Source organism: Rhinolophus ferrumequinum, chromosome 9 (genome assembly GCF_004115265.2).
Source record: "Rhinolophus ferrumequinum isolate MPI-CBG mRhiFer1 chromosome 9, mRhiFer1_v1.p, whole genome shotgun sequence".
In the NCBI taxonomy this organism is placed as follows: domain Eukaryota; kingdom Metazoa; phylum Chordata; class Mammalia; order Chiroptera; family Rhinolophidae; genus Rhinolophus; species Rhinolophus ferrumequinum.
Genome location: NC_046292.1, coordinates 10,974,087 through 10,995,481, shown reverse-complemented (window position 1 = coordinate 10,995,481; position 21,395 = coordinate 10,974,087). Strand labels below are relative to the sequence as shown.

Below are 21,395 nucleotides of genomic sequence, written 5' to 3'. Positions count from 1 at the left end.
AAAGTTGATTTCTAGCCCTGAACAGACCTGGTGTTTCTGATTCATACAGATAGGCTTCTTATTGGCGTCTCCACATGGATATTCCTCTAGCAGCTCAAATTCTCTACGTCTAAAATACAACACCTGACCAACTTCAAAGATAAAGATTTTGTCTTGTTCACTCTCTGGTACTACATTTACTTTGAATACATTCCCTCGTGAACTATTCTTTTAAGTGAATTATCCTGACTGAGCTTTGGCGACAGCAAGGTGGATGAGACTGGCTATCAGACATCACTTAAGTCTCGCTCTTGAGATGTGATTAGTTTTTCGTAAATGTGACTGACTGGCAGTAGTGACTCACAAGAGTTTTAGGCTTTGTAGCTATAGCCTGTTACCAGCAGAGGGAGATAGTTTCTTACAATATTTTATATTTGGCAACGAGCCTTAACAAAGGAATTAGTTGGGTATCCCTGGGACTGAATTTTCTAGGAGACCAGAAGGATAGAGAGATCTTGGAGACAGTCTCAGAATGCTATAAAGGAAATAGCTTTTGTCCCACCAAATGAGCAATCAGGAGGCCAACCATAGTTAATCACATGATCTTGGGCAAGTCCCTTCTTCTGAAGAATGAAGGGATGGGACTAAATAAACTCTAAAATTGAGGAAGTCCTGGAGGTTTCTTTCTCTAGGGGGAAAGCCCAAAATTTTGAGGCAGTGGCATATTGACAGAGACCCTAAAGCATGAGCTTCTCCTTCTTGTAAAATATGTTTGATACACTACTAATGTCTGAAGTTTAGAGATTTGCACTCAGAACAGCCAGTACCTTTGGTACACCACATAAAACATTCTGATATGTGATGGGAATATAAGAGCAAAGCCCATAGTGAGAAAAGTTTCCATCTGATGCACCAGCTGAGGCTATGTGGACAGTTGTGTTGAGATATAAATGGCAACTTACCAATATTTAAAATGTACTTTTGCTCCAGCAGTTGCATTTCTAGGAAATTTCCCTGTGGATACATTTGCTCATATGTAAATAACAAAAGTACAAGGATATTCATTACTACTTTGTTTATAGTCACACAAAAAATGGAAACAAATTAAATGTCCATCCTTAGAAGATTTGTTTTAAAAATATGTGATACAGCCATGTAAAGGAATAGAATGCAATTTAACAAAATTAAGATGGTCCTAAATATCAAAAGGACTATAGTTATAATAAGTTAAAAAAAAGCAAAATACACTATGTATAATTTGCTGGTATTTTAAAGTTAATTTATTCATTTATATGTGTGTTTATGTATCTATGTTTGGAAAGATATCAGAAATTTGTAACAGTAGTTACTTTGATGGAGGAGAGAGGTTTACCTAGCAGCTATGGGACTGGATGGACTTAATTTTTATTATATGTCGTTTTATACTTTTTTAATGTTGTTCTAGGTGCATAGCTTAGTTATTCTAAAATATATATATATACATAAGAAATGAATTTCAGTGATTGATCGTGTGATGGACTCTGAAGGAAAACTTTTTGTTTACACTTAGAGAGGTGACAGCCACCCCTCTCATTCTAGCCTCATCCCTTGTCTCCTCTCCAATTATGTCCTGATAGGCCTTCACCTGCAGAGAGATTATTCTAAAATACTAGTTTCATTATAAATCCTCCCTGCCCCCAAATCTCTACAACCTAGGAGGTAAGATCCAGTTTTCCTCCTGACATTCCAGACGGTATATATAAACTGACCTCAGTCTTATCTCTTCCTATTAGTCAGAAGCAACAGTATGTAGAGTTCAAGAGCATAGTCTTTGAAGTGAGACCATCTTGGTTCAAACCCTGCCTATGACCATGGATTGAGCTATTTAATCCCTGTGTTCTTCAGTTTTATCATCTGCAAAATAAGCACAATAATGGCACCTACTTAGTAGTCTTTGGCACATAAGATTACACAATAGGGCGGCTGGATGGCTCAGTTGGTTAGAGCATGAGCTCTCAACAACAAGGTTGCCAGTTCAATTCCCTCATGGGATGGTGGGCTGCGCCCCCTGGAACTAAAGATTGAAAACGGCAACTGGACTTGGAGATGAGCTGTGCCCTCCACAACTAGATTGAAGAACAATGACTTGGAGCTGATGGGCCCTGGAGAAACACACTGTTCCCCAATATTTCCCAATAAAATTTGTTTTTAAATTATTCTCTTAAAAAAATAAGATTACACAATAAACATTAACTTACTGTTAATTTTGCTTTAATAATACTTTTAGGCTTATCATAATTTATAATTTTATATTGATTTATTTGCTTGTTTGTTGTCTGTCTCTCCCAGTAAACTGTAGGGGCCCTTCATGAGGACAGAGACTTCGTTAGTTTTATTTAAAAGTATATTACTATGTATAACACATGATTTGGCACACAGTAGATGCTCAATAAATATTTGTTGACTGAATGCTCTTTTAGTTATCAAATTCCCAGTTCATTCATCAAATATTTAGTGAGTTCCTACTGTGTGCCAGTCTCTATATTAGGTAATAAAGTAGTGAACAAAACAGACAAAAATTCCTGCTGTCTTTTAACTAGGAGATTCAGGGTAGAATGATTCTGTATTTGAACCTGTCCTGACATGATCCAGCAGTTCCAAACCTAACAGGGCATCAGAATCCATAGAGAGCTTTAGAAAAGGTCTGAGTCAGGGTCTAAGGTGGGCTCTGGAACTTACATTTTTACAAGGAAGCACTTAATAGCTGGTCCAGTGTTTCTTTTTTCTTTCTTTTTTTTTTTCTTTTCTAAAGGACTTTTTTTTTTAAGAGCATGTTTGTTTGTTTTTTTGTCTTTTATTTATTTTAAGTGTGTTTTTCCAGGACCCATCAGCTCCAAGTCAAGCAGTTGTTTCAATCTAGTTGTGGAGAATGCAGCTCACAGTGGGTCATGGGGGGATGGAACCGCAACCTTGTTGTTAAGAGCACCGGGCTCTAACCAACTGAGCTAACTGGCTGCCCCTGGTCCAGTGTTTCTAACATTGAGTTCTGATGGTATTTTGGAGGGTGGTGCGATTAGTCACAAGTTCTGGGACAATTTTTAAGCTTGGGTTTTTAATGACATGATTTTAATATTTCCTTTACCATTTGTAATTGCCAAGTTTCTCTTTTGCAGTGACATTTCCTAATTGAAAGACTTGAGTTTCTTAAATCAGTGTTTCTCATCCTGGGATTCCATGGGTGTATTCCCAGGGGTCTCTGCATTATTCAAGTTTGAAGAACACATATCTAGTGATTTATAGAGTGAGGATGACCCAAGTCTGCTCAATAGCACCTTGCCTTCACAACTTGAGCGGGGACTGATCCTGCCCTGTGTCCCAAGAGCTATCCCAGAAGGTCCACTTTATCCCCGAGTGATGGGCGGGTCTTGAGGTTCCCTTCGTTTTGTTCTTGGAGGTGCAAAAGATGAAGTCTGAAGCCACTGGGCTCTCTATCATTTCCTTAGACCACGTGCTGTCTGGATGGGTTCACGAAGGTTCTCACCTACACACCAGGTTGCTCCCTTGCAAGGAGGATTTTGCTGGACCCCACCACCTGGCCTGGTGATAGTGACAGTGGAAAGTACAGGAGCTTGAGAACCAGATATGTCTGAATTCAAATCCTACCCTGCCTCCTCTCCCTCAAGATGTGTGGCCTTGGGAAAATGACTGTTTTCTCATCTGAAAAATGGAGCTACGTAGTAACGAGTCACACAGTGGTTGCTGTAGTTAAGGGAGGCTTCACTTGCACAACCAAGGCAGGGAGTTTCTTTCCTTCAGCTAACAACCAAAAGCATTTTGAACCGCCACAGACTTTCCCTGTGCTCATCGGGCCCCCGGAGGTATTAATACAAATGAGTTAACTCCTGGCCAAATGTCTATCACGGTCCCAAGCCAGTTGTCCCAGCCACTGTGAAGGAGGGTGAGTGCAGACCTGAGGTCAGCTCTAAAGACTCAAAGGAAGGCGGCCTTAGAAGCGCGACGTTTCTTGGCTCCAGCTCCGCTTTCCCAAGTGGCGTCCCAACCTCCCGAGAACCTCCGCCCGGGGCCACGCCCCTTCCCCAAGTGGCACCGCCCCCAGGCTGCCCGCGCGGGTTCGCCGAGCTGACGTGCGCGCGCGCGCGTCCTCCGCGCCGGCCCGCGGCGCATGCGCATTCCGCGCTGTCTTCTCCTGGCCGGAGCAGCAGCGGCGGCGGCGTTTGAGTGCAGGAAGATGGCGGCTCCAGGAGGGTCGGGGTCCCGCCAGCTGTGAGGACCCCTGAGTGCGGCAAGCGCGGCCTGAGGCGGAGCGCCTCTGCTCTGGCCCTGTCCCGGCTACCTCACCATTGTCGTCAGCAGAGCTATCCCGAGAGCGTGGCGCGGGCTGGGCCAGGTGAGGTCTCTCCCCCTCCCGGGGCCGCGGCAGGGAGCTGGCGCCTCTTACCCTTTATGCCCCGGGCCCACAGCGGGCAGTGGGCGCCCGGGGTCCGGCGCAGGCCCTGCCCCCACGCTGTGGTCGGTGCCGGCTGGCCTGGACACCTTGCTGTCGTCATCCTCTGCCTTCCTGGGTTGGGCAGGGAGGAGAGAGCCCCTTTCCAGCCAGCGCTTGGGATGGGAGTGAACCTGGCTCCTTTTCTCAAGCGAGGCGGTTCTCGTCCCGTCAACGGGGCCACGAAAGGGTGTGTGACCAGGGCATTGATGGCCATAGGGATGTCAGGTAAATCTTTCACCAGCCCGCGAATCTTGAACGCCGTGCGAGAGAAGCCGGAGTCCGGTGCTTCCAAAATTGGGGCTGAGCCGAGGGGCCAGCATCTCTGAAGCTGCAGCTGCCAAGGAAAGATTTTGGAATTGGCCTAAAAAATAACAGACAAGGAGCAGCCTTTCTTACCCTTTAGCTTTTTGAGCGTTCCCCCAGCGAAGTGGGAACTGGTGAATCTCCTTGGTTTGAGACAGCAATCCACGTTGTGGCTGTGGAGGCCTGGTGAGAATCGTTTGCAAAAGGAACGGTGGAGGGTGGGAATGAATGTATAGAGGAAGAAAAAAATTGTAAAATCTTGATAGTCTCTGCAGAATAACTTTGGTGCTAATGAAGCCATCGTACGTTTGAAGCCTTTGGATTGTTAAGATTCGGAAAAGCCCATTGCTTTTGTCTGTAAAATCTCCCAAATTTTATTAGGAAAATAAAAGCTTAATTTCTTCATTGCCAAAGCCTTTGGACTTTTCTGTGGTAGGATTCTGATTCTTCTGGATGAAGATTCAGACAGTTCTCATATGCTGGCAAGGACCTTGTATTATGCTTGTTGTTCCTTTTTTAGAAATTTTTGTTGTTTAAATGTTAATTTAGAGACTAATATAGTTTCTCTCAAGAAGGGAACTTGAAGCCTTATAGTCTTTTTTTTTTGAGGAATGATGACTTCAGTTGAAATTGTGCTATGGGGAATTGTAGATGTGATGGCTTTGAGTTGGACACACCAAACACCTTTCTTTTGTAACTTAAATTTATTTTGCTTGTGATTAGGAATAATGACATCATAGGACAAGGAAAATTTGGGAGGAAGTACCATCATTTAGAATTGAACATTTAAGATGCAGTCTGTAGATTTTACAGTGAATAGTGATGCTTACTTAGTGTCAAATTCCTAACTTGGAGCATATTCCTGTGTATAATCTGAGTGGGTGTCCTTTCATTTGTGTGTTGTCATTTCATACCCTGTAACTGTTTGCTGTTGACAAGCCTGGTATAAATACATTTCTCAATCTACATTGACCCACTGGTGTTTTGTCTGCTTCAAAAAGCTTTCAGTTGTTAAAACGACAACTGTTTAGTTTAATATTAACTAATTTTTTGACCACTTTTTCCCTTTTTAACTCCATTTCCATGAGATTTGTAGATTTTCTTGGTGCTTTTGCTAATGACATACGTAAACCTGAACCAACAACTCTATTATAGAAAATTGGGGGGCCACTCTATATTTCAATTTCCAATAATAAAGAGTCGTGAAATTAATACAGTAAAATCCTAGTGGTTTGACATTTTGCTTCTTCGCATGATGTGTTGCATTGTTGTGCTAAATCATCATCAAGTATTGATGCAACTTGATGACATCAATGACATCATTCACTCTTTAGCATTTTGCCATTTGTATTTCTTAACCTTCCCAGAGTCACAAAAAGAACAGGGTCAGGAAAAATAGCTTAGGATGCTTCTTAATGTCTGATTTCAAGAAGAGCCTTTGGCCAAAATAGTGCTTTATGTAGTTAAAACCCTTCTGTAAAATTCAGAGCTGTGTGATTCCTACCTATTACGAAGCAAGCACAAAAACTGCTAGCAAAAACTCCGAGTTTTCCAATAACATTGAGGTCCCAAGGAGTTCTCGCAAAGATGAACAAATACATGATTATCTTTGATTTCAGGGCGGTTCAGGTCAGTGAATTAACAACTCTTTATAAAACCAGAAGCCATTTGCTTAATAAAGCTCTTCCCACTTCGCAGGATTGTTATGTGGATCGAAAGAGGTGATGTTTGTGAAAGTGCTTTGTAAAATGAAAGGTAAACAGTGTAAGATTGATTGTTCAGTAATCAGTATTGTGAAAACACCTACCTAGGAGTCTCTGTGTTGGGCGTGTTGGGAAGCAGGTACTAATGATTCTAAGACAAGACAGCTTTTGTCTCACGTTGCCTCCAGTCTGGTGGGGGAGCCAGACAAGGAAATCAGTTAAGTACTGTCCAGTACCGTGTAGGAAGTACACTGAATCCAGCCAAGGGAGTCAGGAAGGCTTCTCAGTGCCCGCATAGCTTTCCCCCATCTTTCTTATTATTCTGCAGAAAAATCTGCCTTTTGGGAGTGACTTGCTTTTCACAAAAACTGAAAACAATTCTATGATGAGTTCTTTTCTCCTTTTATTCATTCCCTGTCATGACACTTCCCACACAGTATGCCCCAGTTATGGTTTTGCATTCTCAAAAATCCAAGAGTCTTGGGAGAACCTTTCTGAGAGTGAGTCATACACACAGGCAACTAACACAACCATTGCAGCTGCAATTAAAATATCTGAGATTACTGAGTGTTGGTAACTTTAAAATGACGATGCTTTTGTTTTTGTTTTGTAAACTGGCACATGAAGTACTGCATGATTTTTAATTTCATCACATTTAGCTAATGTTTAGTTGTTAGTTGCTTAGGATGTTGTCTGTAAGTGGTTATTGCTACTGTCTCCTTTCTTCCAATAATAAATAAAGTGAGAAGGTCCCTTTCCTTTCTGGGTGAGGCTGACAGTCTAAGCCAGCACTAAACTATTGTATAGAATCTATTACTATGTGTATTGAGGTTGCTTAACATCTCTTGTACTGAACTTTTGTATCCCAGCACAAGTTCCTCATCTTAGTGCTGTGGTAGTTTTATAATTAATTTTCATGTTGGCGCCTACATTGCAAAAATTTTATGAGTTTTGGGATTAAGTAGACTCTTTAAGTGGTGCAGTATTAATTGAACACATACAATCTGTGTCTTCACTGAAAATGAGTGCTTTAAGGTTGTGGTTGACAGAAAAGTGAAGGTGATATGTTTGTTCATTTTCTATGTTATGACACGTTGTTACATGTAGAAGGATATGACCGACAGACAAGTCACTTTAAAATTGTCCAGTATTAAGTTCATAATATAGCTTTATTTAAAAAATTGTTTCTTCTGACATTCTTCTAAATGGCTTGTAAAATTGTGACTTAGTGGTACTCCTATAGTTTAATTTTGCATTTCCTTACTCATGCATGTATTGGAAAGCAAATTTACCTCAAATTCTGATTTTTCCTATATTAAATCCTACTTTTTACTTTGTAAAGTTTTATCCCAAGTTTTCGCTTAATTTTTTCCCATGTTGCTCTTCTGTGTTTTGCTATCTTGTGGTGCTTTGGTGCTTGTGTGTGTGTGTGTGTGTGTGTGTGTGTAAATCTGATAAATGTATAGCCATTATATAAAGCAATAGTTACTTGGAAAATTTTATTACTCTGGACAGTAACTTAGACAGTAATTTATTTTCTCTACTTGTAACATATAGATTTGAGGTAGTTCACTTAATTTCTCTAAAGGCAAACAAGTTTTAGTTTTAGCTAATTATATTCCCTTAGAATATTTAATATTTAGGCTGCTTTTTATTTCAACTACTCTAGGGAATTCACTACTGTGGCATACTCTTCAGATTTGTTTCCTTTATTCTCATTTTAAATGTTTAATTTGCGTTGCTATTGGAGAACAAGGAATTTTTTCCAGAATGTATTGTTTAGAGAAAGATTAATGTTAAGTATGAATTTATCAATACAGTTTTTACTAAATGTGCCTCTCCCATCTGCTGGCTTTTCAAATGGAAGTCAAAGAAAATGAAATTTATCCTTCTATTTCAGTGTTTTTTAAAAAAACTTTTTTACTGGTAATCTTGCTATCTCTTTCCCGAAAAGGAGCAATTTTTGTCTTGTCTTGGGATCAGGCAGTATTGTGTTTGCAGTATGTTCTGTGGGACCACTTTCTTAGTTTTTGTTTTGAGATACGTAATAACATCTTTCCAAATAGATCCTTTGGTCTAGTCAGGATCAACCAAGCTGCTCTCTTCCTTATTATTGAATCTAAAGTTTTACATTCCTGTGGGTCCTTTAGATTTTGATTTGTCTATCTTCCTCACCTTTGCCCTCTTTCTGAGTAATTGTAGTTAGATTTCTATTCCAAAAGTGTGTTTCATAAGTCATAATGGAATTTTGGAATATAATTCCCCATAGAGATGCATAATGACAGGTGGGTTAGAATTTCACATTTCATTCAACTTAAAATTAACCTAATGGTAATGAAATCTTGAAGGCATTATGCTAGGTGAAATCAGCCTGACACAAAAAAGAAGAAATATTGTGTGATTACACTTATGTGAGGTACCTAGAGTAGTCCAGTTCATAGGGACAGAAAGTAGAATGGTAGTTGCCAGAGGAAAGGAGGGAATGAGGAGTGAGTGTGGGATGGGTGTAGAGTTTCAGTTTGGGGTGATGACCAAGATGGTTGGTGGTGATGGTTGCACCACAGTGTAAGTGCACTTAATGCCACTGCTTAAAGATGGTTAAAATGGCGAATTTTATGTACATGTTACCGCAGTTTAAAAACAGGTAGCTTAATGGTTTACTGTGTTCTGTGAGCTGGCTTGATTAACTAGTTATTTTAACGTGGTAATTAAGCTAGGCTTTGGCCCCAGGTAGACCCAGGCTCATATCCTCGTCTGCTCCTTTCCTTAGGTATGGACCTTAGCTTCTCTAAGTCTCGGGGTTTTTCATCTATAAAATGAGGGTCATGATGCCTCTGTTATGTGACAATTCAGTGTGGAGATGCATGTGAACTTCTTCACGCATTGCCTAGCAGATAGTAAGTGCTCAAATCTTAAACAGTATTATTACATTGTTTTTATGGAATAGTAAAACTGGGACACGGGGAACTTCCCTTCTAGCTTCCTTATAGTGTGGCGCCATCCCTGTCCTGCAGCAGGAATCCAGGTTTTCTTTTTGCCCCTGTGCTTCTCTTTCTAGCCTTGATTGAAAATCTGGGGCTATTTATGGCTTCATTTGACACTACTTCTCTGATGTCTCTTAAATCCGTCTAGATGTGATCTTTCTTTTACACCTGGTGGTTTTCCAGGGACTTTATAGAGCATATCCTCTAACTCAGCTGTCCACGTGTTCACAACTGTGCAGTCCATCATTTCATCTCTCCTCCCGTAAGATAAAAACCTTCATCAGCCAAGTTCCCTTGTTAATGTTGCTATAGGTAGAATAATTTTATTCTGGTCTGATAGACTGTAAAACTGGGAATCATTTTTTTTATGCACTTCTTTATCTCTTGTGTCCTGCCATGCATGTAGTGCTGTGTTATCTTCCCTCAGTATCCCTCAGATTCTCCTGTTCCTTACCATGTTTGCTGCCATAACTCTAGATTCATGACTTTCATGAGGCGAAGGCAGACTGAATTAGTGTTACAGTTCTTAGCTGGTCTTGTTGCCAGTGCTCTGTCATTTGCTAGTTGTGTGATCTCAGTCTCCTTCATTTTCAAAATGGAAATTACAATTCCTACCTCATGACATATGTGTAAAATATTTCACGAAATGCCTAACACATGGCAAGCACTCAGTAAACAGTGGCTGCTATTATTTGAGTTTTTCTCCTTGGTATTCTTTGGAAATGGTTCAGATTGAGGTGACAGTATTATGACAGACCAGTCTTAAAGGACTACTATTTGACTGTTTCTGATCAAGAACCTGTGGTAACTCATTTCCTAGCTCCGCTACTTATTTTTGAAGCTTTCCATATGGCCTTCATTATACATTTCCAGCCTTCTTTTCCATAACAGGCATCATGCAGCCTAGCCAGGATAGTTTCACTGCCTCCTATATATACCATGTTCATTTGTACAACGGGGACATTCATCTTCCTAGGGAGAAGGCATTTTTTTTCCGTTTAACCAGCCTTTGCAGCTCTGTAGAGTATCTCCTGTGTGCTTGACCAATTAGGTTCAAGTTCATATCCTAAAGTATTGTGCTGATTAATTCCTGCCAAATAGCTTAAAAAGGATATAGCATGCAGTATAATTCATGTGTAATATTTTTCGTGCCTTGTAGGCACATTTAGTGCTAACATATTAAGCACTCAGACATTCATTCGGCTTATACAGCGGGTCCTTGACATTTCGTCACACCTTGTTTCCTTATAATTTTGATGAGATGCCACAGGAGCTTAACTCTTGTTTATATCAATTAGCCTACGGTAAAAATGATTTTGTTGTATGTTATTTTGCTTAAAGTTGCAGAACCTTCGATGACATTAAGTAGGACTTACTTTATTTTTGACTCTTATGGGTTGATGTTCCTCCTGAGTTTTCTGAATCATTACGTGATCCCAAGTGTCTGGAATTTTTCTTGCCTTTTTGTTCATTGGTCCAGATATCCTGTAAGGAAACATGTTATAGTTATTTTTTTGAAGATGATTTTAAATTAATTTCAATGACTAATTTATACTATCTCTTTAAAAAATGGATTAATTTTCTTTTTACAAAGCTGTGTAATCATAAGTAAATTAATTTATCTGAGCCCTCAACTTGATTGGAAATTTTGAATTATATTTTATCTTTATTCCTTTGTCATTACTCCATTCCATTCATTTATCCATCGTCTACCACTTGCTAGTTACTGAAGGCAGTACATACATGGATTAGACATATAACCCATACTTGTTGAGAAAGATGTGTACCTGATTATTATACATGGCAGAAAGTGAGAAGGAAATATAAAGGGAATTCAGAAAAAGATTTCTTCTAGTTGGAAAAATCAGGGAAGATTTTCTAGAGTAGGTGGTGTTTGAGCCAGCCTGGAATGAGGCCAGTTTACACATATCAAATCGTATCCCAGAGTACCAAGGGCAAAGGATCATGGAGGTAGGAAGGAAAAGTCTCTATTAAGAGTCAGTTTGGCTAAATGATAGAGGATTAGATGGGAGTAGGGAGAGGCACACAAAAAGTTAGGTTAGACCCAGATTGTGGAGACTTTAAAATACTGTGCTAGCTGTGGAACAGTTGCTCGAAAAAATTAAACATAGAATTACCATAAGATCTACTTTTAGGTAGATGAGGTGTGATCAAAAAATATGGTGAATGTTTAAATTAAGAAAACTTTATTACAGTAAAAATACACGTTGCCATTAATCCCCCTCTCTTCGAACACACTTATCTCATCATTCTTGCCACTTTCTGAAGCAGTTCTGGAAGCCGAAGTCCTCTTTGGTGAGTGTCTTTAGTTGCGCTGTCACGGCTGCCTCAGTGCCCTGAATCGATTCAAAACGTTTTCCTTTCATGGTCATTTTGACTTTGGGGAAGAGCCATAAGTCCCACAGTGCCAGATCCGGTGAATAAGGTGGATGAGGACACACTGTACTGTTTTTGTTTGACAGAAATTGCCGTATACCAGAAGTGATGTGTGACATGGAGCGTTGTCATGATGGAGGATGAAGCCATTTGCCCATTTCTCAGGACATTTTCTATGCACGTCATTTCTTAAACGCTCTAATAAGCCCTTATAATTTAAGAGTTCACTGTAGTATTCCTGGGTACAAACTCAAATCGCACAATTCCATCAAGGTCAAAAAAACCAATTACTCGCAACATCACCTTGATGTTAGATCTTGATTGACGTGCTGTTTTCTCACGAGGAGAACTAGGTGATTTCCATTGAGAACTCTGCACTTTGATCTCAGAATCATAACCATAAACCATAGACCCATAGAGAAATTTCTTCTCCCCTGATGACGTGTCTTAAAAAGCTGGAATCTGAAGCAGAAGGATCGCACAATTCCAACGAAATTGACAAACGCTGTTGCTTTTGTTCAACATTCAAAATGTGTGTAACAAATTTTGCACTTACCTCATGTTCAAATCTCTTGTTAAAATGCTTTGAATGGAACGATAAGAGATGTTCAGATCCTCAGAAATGTCACTAATAGTCAATCACCTGTTTGATCAAATCATTTTGCTTACTCTTTCAACATCCTCTTGGTTTTTTTCTGTTGGAGGACGTCTTGGTCTCTCCTCATCTTCAGTTGATTCACAACCATTACGAAATCGCTTGAAACACATGTAAACCGTCTGCATGGTCACTGCAGCATCACCGTAAGCTAATTTTAATATTTTGTGTGTTTCTTTAGCACTTTTTTGCAGTTTGAAACAAAATTTTGTGTTAATGTTCGTGATCCATGATTTATGGCACACTTTAAAACACATTTTCCCAACTGTAGCTCACACCTGACTGACCGCACTGAACACGTTGAAACTTGTCACACACTGTTACTAAGGTTCAGTGCGCCACTTCCCGTATTGAAGATCTCTGTCTTTCCATTGGATGGCAGTCGGCAGCAGCAGTCACCGTATATTTTTATCACCCCCTCCCCCGTATATCCAAAAGAATTGATAGCAGGAGCTCAAATAGATATTTGTAAATCAATGTTCAAAGTAGCGTATTCACAATAGCCAAAAGGTGAAAACAACCCAATGTCCATCGGTGTATGAATGGATAAACAAAATGTAGTCTATATACATATAGTGGAATATTATTCAGCCTTAAAAAGGAAGGAAATTCTGACACATACTACAACATGGATGAACCTTGAGGACATTATGCTAAGTGAAATAAGCCAGTCACCAGTAGACAAATACTGTATGAGTCCACTTAGATGAGGTACCTAGACTAGTCCAATTCATAGAGACAGAAAGTAGAATAGTGGTTACCTGGGGCCGAAGGGAGGGAAGATAATGGGGAATTAGTGTTTAATGGGTGTGGAGTTTCTATTTGGGATGATGGAAAAGTTTCTATTTGGGATGATGAAAAAGATGAATAGTAGTGAGGGTTGTACAATGTGAATGCACTTAATACCATTAAAATGTACACTTAAAAATGATTAAAATGTTATGTATACTTTACTACAATAAAAGAATTAAAAATAAAACAAAAAAATGTAATGCTAAAGACCTTGAATACTAAGAAATAGGCATTGAGGAATTGATGAGAGCTTTTGACCCAGATTTGCACCATAAAGATTAATCGTGAAGCAAAATAAAGGATAGATTGGAGAAGGAAGGAGTGAGCAGTGGGAAATCCAACTAATTATCTGTATTGCAGTAGTTTTATTAAGAGGTGATTTGGTCTTGAAGGGCAACAGTGGAAAGGATTGGGAAGAACGGTAAATGTGAGAGAAATTTGACAACTCATTAGGTGTGGGAGAAAAAAGAAAAGGAAATAATGTTCGGTATGAATTTGGTGTCAACTGTCCAGAAGGCAATTGAAAATATGAAAATGGGGAGATGTAGTTCAGGAGAATCAGGCCTACAGATGAGTTTTGGAGTGATTCCTCCGTCCATCCATCTGTCCATCCACCCTTCTGCCCATCCATCCATCCATCCATCCTTCCATCCTTTTGACCATGTTTGATTGAATCTATCTGCCTTTTGCCAGGCATATCAGACGAACACATTAGTCTGTGACCTCAAGGATCTCACAATCCAGTGAGTCATTCTCTTAGCAGTTTTATTTGAAATGATGTGTTTGCCTAAAGAGAAAAGGTAGCAAGGAAAGAGAAGGCAAAACTGGAATTTGAGGGGCCACCTCCACATTTAGTGTATGAAAGGATAAAGGAAGCCTCAAAATAGGGCCAGAAAGGTAGTAGAAACCAAGGGGAATATATAGTCATGAAGAATTAAACTGAATTTGAGAAATCAAAATAGTGATAACAGATAAAGTTGGAAATTTTCAGAAATTTGTTCTTTAAAATAATTTAAAATTTGCTGTCACTTCAGTTTGTCCATAGGAGTAATGACAGTGTGATCTTAAATTTTCTTTTTCTCTTGTGCCATTTTTCATATTTTTTGATCCATAACTGATGGAGATAGAATTACATTAGTGTGCCAGTCAGCTGTGCTTTCAGCTTTGGATTTCTGCTGTTAATAGTAGAAATTGCCAATTGGAATTTGTGTCCTTAGTTTTTACCTAAGAATAAAATATTGTCTTCCTTCAATTTAAATTGGTCTGGGTCATAATACTTTCTTTTTTTATTATGGTAAAATACACATAACATAAAATTAACCATTTAGCCATTTTTAAGTGTACAATTCAGTGGCATTAAGTACACAGTCGTCCCACGGTATCCAAGGGTGATTGGTTTCTGCACCCCTGAGTATACCACAATCCTAAGCCTTCTCCCACCCCCCACCCCCGCCATCTATGACATATACGTGTGATTTTGTATTTCTTTTTAAATCAGATTTTGGTAGGCAGCAAACATTTGCCCAATTTGGTGCAATTGTTTTGTTTGGAATCTGAAAAACCACTTTTTCCTTCAATTCTTTAAGTTTACAGGTAAGTCCTTGTTTTGGCCATAGCACTATGTAAATAGGAAGTAATATAATTACGCTCATCTGTTTTAATTAAGTAGGCTTTTCTTTATAAAATTAAAATAAACACTTAAAAATGTAACTCCAGGGTTCCCTCAGGTACTGCTGCATTTTATAAAAATTGATGTAAACAATTTGTGGCTAAGCTGATTTTAAGCAAAGCTTTTTTTGTGTTAGACTTTTTGAATTGGAATACTTTAGTCAAGAAATTAACTATGGGTCATTTTAGAGGAAAATAAGAGAAGAATATTTTTTCTCTTCTAATATAAGCAGATAAGCATTAGTATAAATAAAATGCCTCGGTTTAGTTACTTTGTCAGTTAATATAGTTTCTATACTAATTCTTTGTACAGGATCATAATTAGAAAATTGTTTGCATTTTGCAAGTTTAAAAGAAAATGTTTTTATCTACAAAGTGTTCTCCACTCAGAAGGCAGAAGTATTATTTGTACAAAGTAACAGCAACAAACTGTCAAAATGAAACTAGAGATCGTAGTATCATTCGGAAATCAAGAAATTCAGACTTTTTACATGATGAAAGATAGTTTTAGGAAATTTTAGAGATAACAGCTGAGATTTTAAATTGTGGGATGATTACTTGACATTAAAAAGATAACAATATAGGGCACACTGTTTTGCCAACCAGTTTGAAATAAAGCTGAGTATGTTTACATTTCTTGTGCTTATTAAAAACATTTGTTCATTTAATTTGTTTAGAATATACAACTGCTTTCTTCAAAGGAAACTTTAGTAAACACATCTGGTATAAAGTTGGTATATATGGTAAAACATTTATTTTCACTACTGGCTTGTTTAAAATGTTTTACTTTAACCATAACTTCTGCAAATAGAAATGTAAAGCAAAGTGTAAAAAACATTTGAGTATTTACTATATGCCTTATACTTTCCCAAGGGTTTACATGTGTCAAAGCATTTCATCTTCACAGTGACTCTATGAGATAGTATTATTTTTGCCCACTTTTTTTTTTTGGTAAAGATTTCATTAGGGAAGGGGAACAGGACTTTATTGGGGAACAGTGTGTACTTCCGGGACTTTACCAAGTCAAGTTGTTGTCCTTTCAATCTTAGTTGTGGAGGTTACCATTCAGCTTCAAGTTGTTGTTCTCTTAGTCTTAGTGGTGGAGGGCAAGCTCAGCTCCAGTCCAGTTGCCATTGTTAGTTGCAGGGGGCGCAGTCCACCATCCCTTGGGGGAGTCGAACCGGCAACCTTGTGGTTGAGAGAACGAGCTCTAACCAACTGAGCCATCCAGGAGGCAGCTCAGCTCAAAGCGCCGTGTTCAATCTTAGTTGCAGGGGGCGCTGCCCACCATCTCTTGAGGGACTCAAGGAATCGAACTGGCAACCTTGTGGTTGAGAGCCCACTGGCCTTTGTGGGAATCGAACCAGCAGCCTTCGGAGTTAGCACGGAGCTCCAACTGCCTGAGCGACTGGGCTGATCCTCTGTCCATTTTTTAAATTCAGTTTGTTTGGTTGGTTGGTTGTTTTTTTGTGTTGAGTTGAGTGAGTTCTTTATAAATTTTGGATATTAACCCCTCATCAGATTTGTCATTGGCAAATATCTTCTCCCACTCAGTAGGCTGTTTCATTTTGCTGATGGTTTCCTTTGCTATTCAAAACTTTTTAGTTTGACGTAGTCCTATTTTTAAATTTTTAGTTTTGTTTCCCTTACCCAAGGAGATAGATCAGAAAAAATATCACTAAGAGCAATGTCCGAGAGTTTACTGCCTATATCTTCTTCCAGGAGTTTTATGGTTTGGGGTCTTACATTTAAGTCTTTAATCCATTTTGAGTTTATTCTTGTATATGGTGTAAGAAAGTGGTCTACTTTAATTTTTTGCACATACCCAGTTTTTCCAATACCATTTATTGAAGATACTGTCTTTGTCCAATTGTATATTTTTGCCTCCTTTGTAATAGATTAATTGACCATATAGGCATAAATTTATTTCTGGGCTCTCTATTTCTGTTCCATTGATTTATGTGTCTGTTTCTATACTAGTACATGCTGTTTTGATGACTATTGCCTTGCAGTATAGTTTAATATCAGGTAGTACAATACCTCCAAACTTGTTCTTTTTCAAGATTGCTATGTCTATTCAGGGTTTTTTGTTCTATGTACATTTTAGGATTCTTTGTTCTAGTTCTGTGAAAAATGCCATTGGTATCTTGATAGGGATTGCATTGAATCTATAGACTGGCTTTGGATAGTATGGACATTTTAAAGATGTTAATAATTCTTCCTACCCATGAGCATGGTATATGCTTCCATTTATTTGTATGTTCTTCAGTTTCTTTCTTCAATGTCTTATAATTTTCTGACACAGGTCTTTTACCGCCTTGGTTAAATTTATTCCTAGGTATTTTATTTATTTGTTTATTTGATGTTATTGTAAATGGGATTGTTTTCTTAATTTCTTTCTGATAATTCATTATTGGTGTATAAAAATGCAACTGATTTCTGGATATTAATGTTGTATCCTGCTACTTTATTGAATTCATTTATCAGTTCTAATAGTTCTTTGGTGGAATCTTCAGGGTTCTCTCTATATAATACCATGTTTCCCTGAAAATAACACCTAGCCAGACAATTAGCTCTAATGCGTATTTTGGAGCAAAAATTAATATAAGACCCAGTCTTATTTTACTATAACATTAGATTGGGTCTTACATAATATAATATGATATAATATAAGACCGGGTCTTACATAATATGTATTATAATGTAATATAATATAATGTCAGGTCTTATATTAATTTTTGCTCCAAAAGATGCATTAGAGCTGATTGTCTGACTAGGTCTTATTTTCGGGGAAACAGGTTATGCCCTCTGCAAATAATGACAGTTTTACTTTTTTTTTCCAATTTGGATGCTTTTTATTTCTTTTTCTTATCTGATTACTGTGGTTAGGAATTCCAATACTATGTTGAGTAAAAGTGGTGAAAGTGGACATCCTTGTCTTGTTCCTGATTTTAAGGAAAATGCTTTTAGCTTTTCCCTGTTGAGTATGATGTTAGCTGTGGGTTTGTCATGTATGGCCGTTACTATATTGAGGTATGTTCCCTCTATTTCCACTTTGCTGAGAGTTTTTATTTTTTTAATCATAAATGAATGCTGGATTTTGTCAAATGCTTTTCCTGCATGTACTGATTTGATCATACGAGTTTTATTCTTCATTTTGTTTATGTGATGTTTCACGTTTGTTTATGTGGTGTTTCAAGGTTGGATGTTGAACCAACCTTGCATCCCAAGAATAAAGCCCTCTTGATCATGGTGTATTATCTTTTTAATGTATTGCTGAATTCAGTTTGCTAGTATTTTGTTGAGGATTTTTGCATCTGTGTTCATCTGGTATATTGGCCTACAATTTTCTTTTTTATTAATGTCTTGATCTGGTTTTGGAATCAGGGTAATGCTGACTTCATAAAATGAGCTTGGGATCTTTCCCTCCTCTTGAATTTTCTGGAATAGTTTGAGATGGATAGGTGTTAATTCTTCTTTGAATGGCTTCATTTGTGAAGACATCTGGACCAGGATTTTTTTGTTGGCAATTTTTTGATTACTGATTTGATTTTGTTAGTAGTTATCAGTCTGTTCAGATTTTCTGTTTCTTCTTGACTTAGTCCTGGAAAATTGTATATTTCTAGGAATTTATCCATTTCTTCCAGATTGTCCAATTTATTCATAGTATTTTCTTATGATTCTTTGTATTTCTCTGGTGTCAGTTGTTACTTCTTCATTTCTGATTACATTTATTTGGATCTTCTCCCTCTCTTTTTAAACTTAATGAGTCTGGTTAAAGGTTTATTGATTTTATTTATCTTTTCAAAGAACCAGCTCTTGGTTTCATTGATCTTTTCTATTTTTTTTTTCAGACTGTATTTCACTTATTTCTGCTCTGATCTTTATTATTTCCTTCCTTCTATTCACTTTGGGCTTTGTTTGTTCTTGTTTTTATGGTTCCTTTAGGTGTAAGTTTAGATAGTTTATTTGAGGTTTTCCTTTTTTCTTTTTTTTTTTTGAGGTAGGCCTTATTGCTATGAATTCTCCTCTTAGAACTTCTTTGACTGTGTCTCATAGATTTTGGGTTGTTGTGTTTTCGTTTTCATTTGTTTCAAGATATCTTTTGATTTCTTCCTTGATCTCATTGTTAACTCATTCATTGCTTAGTTCCATGTTATTTAGCCTCCATGTGTTTGTGTGTTTTTCAGTTTTCTTCTTGTAATTGGTTTCTAGTTTTGTATCATTATAATTGGAGAAGATGCTTGAAATGATTTCAATCTTCTTAAATTTATTGAGACTTGTTTTGTGGCCTAACATATGGTGTATCCTGGAAAATGTTCCACGTTCACTCAAAGAGAATGTATATTCTGTTGTTTGAGGGTGCAGTGCTCTAAAAATGTCAATTAAATCCACCTGGTCTAATGTGCCATTTAAGGCCACTGTTTCCTTGTTGATTTTCTGTCTGGATGATGATGTATCCATTGATATCGATGGGGTGTTAAAGTCCCCTGCAATTTCTGTATTACTGTCGATCTCTCCCTTTATGTCTGTCAGTATTTGCTTTATATATTTAAGTGTTCCTATGTTGGGTGCATAAATGTTTACAAGGGTTGTATCTTCTTCTTGAATTGATCCCTTTATCATTATAAAATGTCCTCTCGTAGACAGCATATATATGGATCTTGTTTTCTCATCTGTTCATCCACCCTTTGTCTTTTGATTGGAGCGTTTAATCCATTTACATTTGAAATGATTATTGATAGATATGTAGTTGTTACCATTTTATTATTCGTAGTTATGATCTTTTTTTTCCCTTATTCTTAAGTCCCATTAACATTTCTTGTAATACTGGTTTGGTGGTGATGAACTCCTTAGCTTTTTCTTGTCTACGAAACTCTTTTATCTCTCCTTCGATTCTAAATGATAGCCTTGCTGGGTAGTCTTGGCTATAGGTCCTTGATTTTCATCACGTTGAATATTTCATGCCAATCCTTTCTGGCCTGAAAAGTTTCTATTGAGAAATCGGTGACAGTCTTATGGGAGCTCCTTGGAGGTAACTAGGGTTTCTAGGCAGGAATTCCCGCCCATTCTTAGAAATTTTTTTTTTTTTCGCTTTCCTGTTCCTGAATTCCGAGAAAAGTTGGTCGGGAAATTGTGAATATCGGCTCCTTGAACCCAGTATTACTCATAATGAGAAATAAACGTACTACTCAAAATGTATCTCTTAGACATTTTTCCTATTTATCGCTAGGGTTTCTTTCTCTTTAACCTTCAGCATTTTAATTATGATGTATTTTGTTGTGGGCCTCCTGTTCATCTTGTTTGGGACTCTGCAAACAGTATTTCTGTACATTTTAAGCACTAAAACAGCACCTTTGTTTTGAGGATTTTTGTAGAATCACAGTTTTCCACTGTTTTCAGCAACACCTTATCAGTAGTATGCCTTTAATTAGTGCACAGTAGTTCAGTAAACCCTTTTTCTTTCTTCCTTCTTTAACTTTTACGAAATGGAAAATTTTAAATATATGCATAAATAGAATAATGTAATAAATCTTTGTATACTCATCACTTAGCTTCAAAAATTACCAACGTTCACCTTAGTTCATCTATTTCTCCACTTCTGGATGGGGGCAGTGGAGTAATTTTAAAGCAAATTCTAGAAAAAGCTCATTACTAATTAATACTTACTCATCTTGAACTGATTTTCGTTTTCTTTCATATATTTTGCAGCTCTTATTGAGCATGTACACATTTAGGATTGTTATTTTTTCTTGATGCATTGACCCCTTTATCATAGTGAAATGTCCTTTTTTCCCCCTGGTAATATCTCTTGTTTTGAAGTCTGCAATGTTTGGTGTTAGTATAGACACTAGCTTTCCAATCCTTGATGTTTCTCTTATATTGTTCCCATCCTTTGACTTTTAGCCTCTCTGCACCTTTATATAGTTCTTGTAGACAGCATATAAATTAGGCTTTGCTTTTTTTAGCCAGTATGATAACCTCAATCTTTTGATTGGAGTGTTTAAACCATATATATTTTATGTATTTCAGTATAGTTAGATTTTAATCTACCATTTTGCTATTTGTTTTCTCTGTATTATCTGTGCTTTGTTTCTCTATCTTTTCCTACCTTCTTTTGGATTAATTATTTGAATATTTTTTAGTATTCCATTTCATCTACACTGTTGGCTTATTAAGCTACACCTCTTTGGCGTGTGTGTTATGTGTTTATGTGTGTGTGGTTCTAGGGTTTACAGTATACGTTTTTAATTTATGACAGTTTACAATATGCATTTTAAATATATAGTCAGTTATATAGAGGTACAATATACCTCTTCACATATATTACCCCTTCCCTTGTTCCTCATTCTTTGTGCTATTGTTGCTGTATATATTTTTTCTATATATGTTGTAAACCTCACAATACATTATTTTTGCTTTAAACA

The 21,395-nt window shown here is 37.6% G+C and overlaps 1 protein-coding gene across 1 annotated transcript in view; it reads left to right on the top strand.

Moving 5' to 3' along the window:
• Positions 1 to 4,372: 4,372 nt before the first annotated feature.
• The window catches only part of FBXO42 (F-box protein 42), a 76,919-nt gene continuing 59,896 nt past the window's right edge, over positions 4,373 to 21,395 (top strand). Inside the window, 1 exon segment of the mRNA XM_033113518.1 lies at positions 4,373 to 4,690. Within this exon segment, the coding sequence (XP_032969409.1) occupies positions 4,423 to 4,690 (268 nt within the window). The 5' untranslated portion in view covers positions 4,373 to 4,422.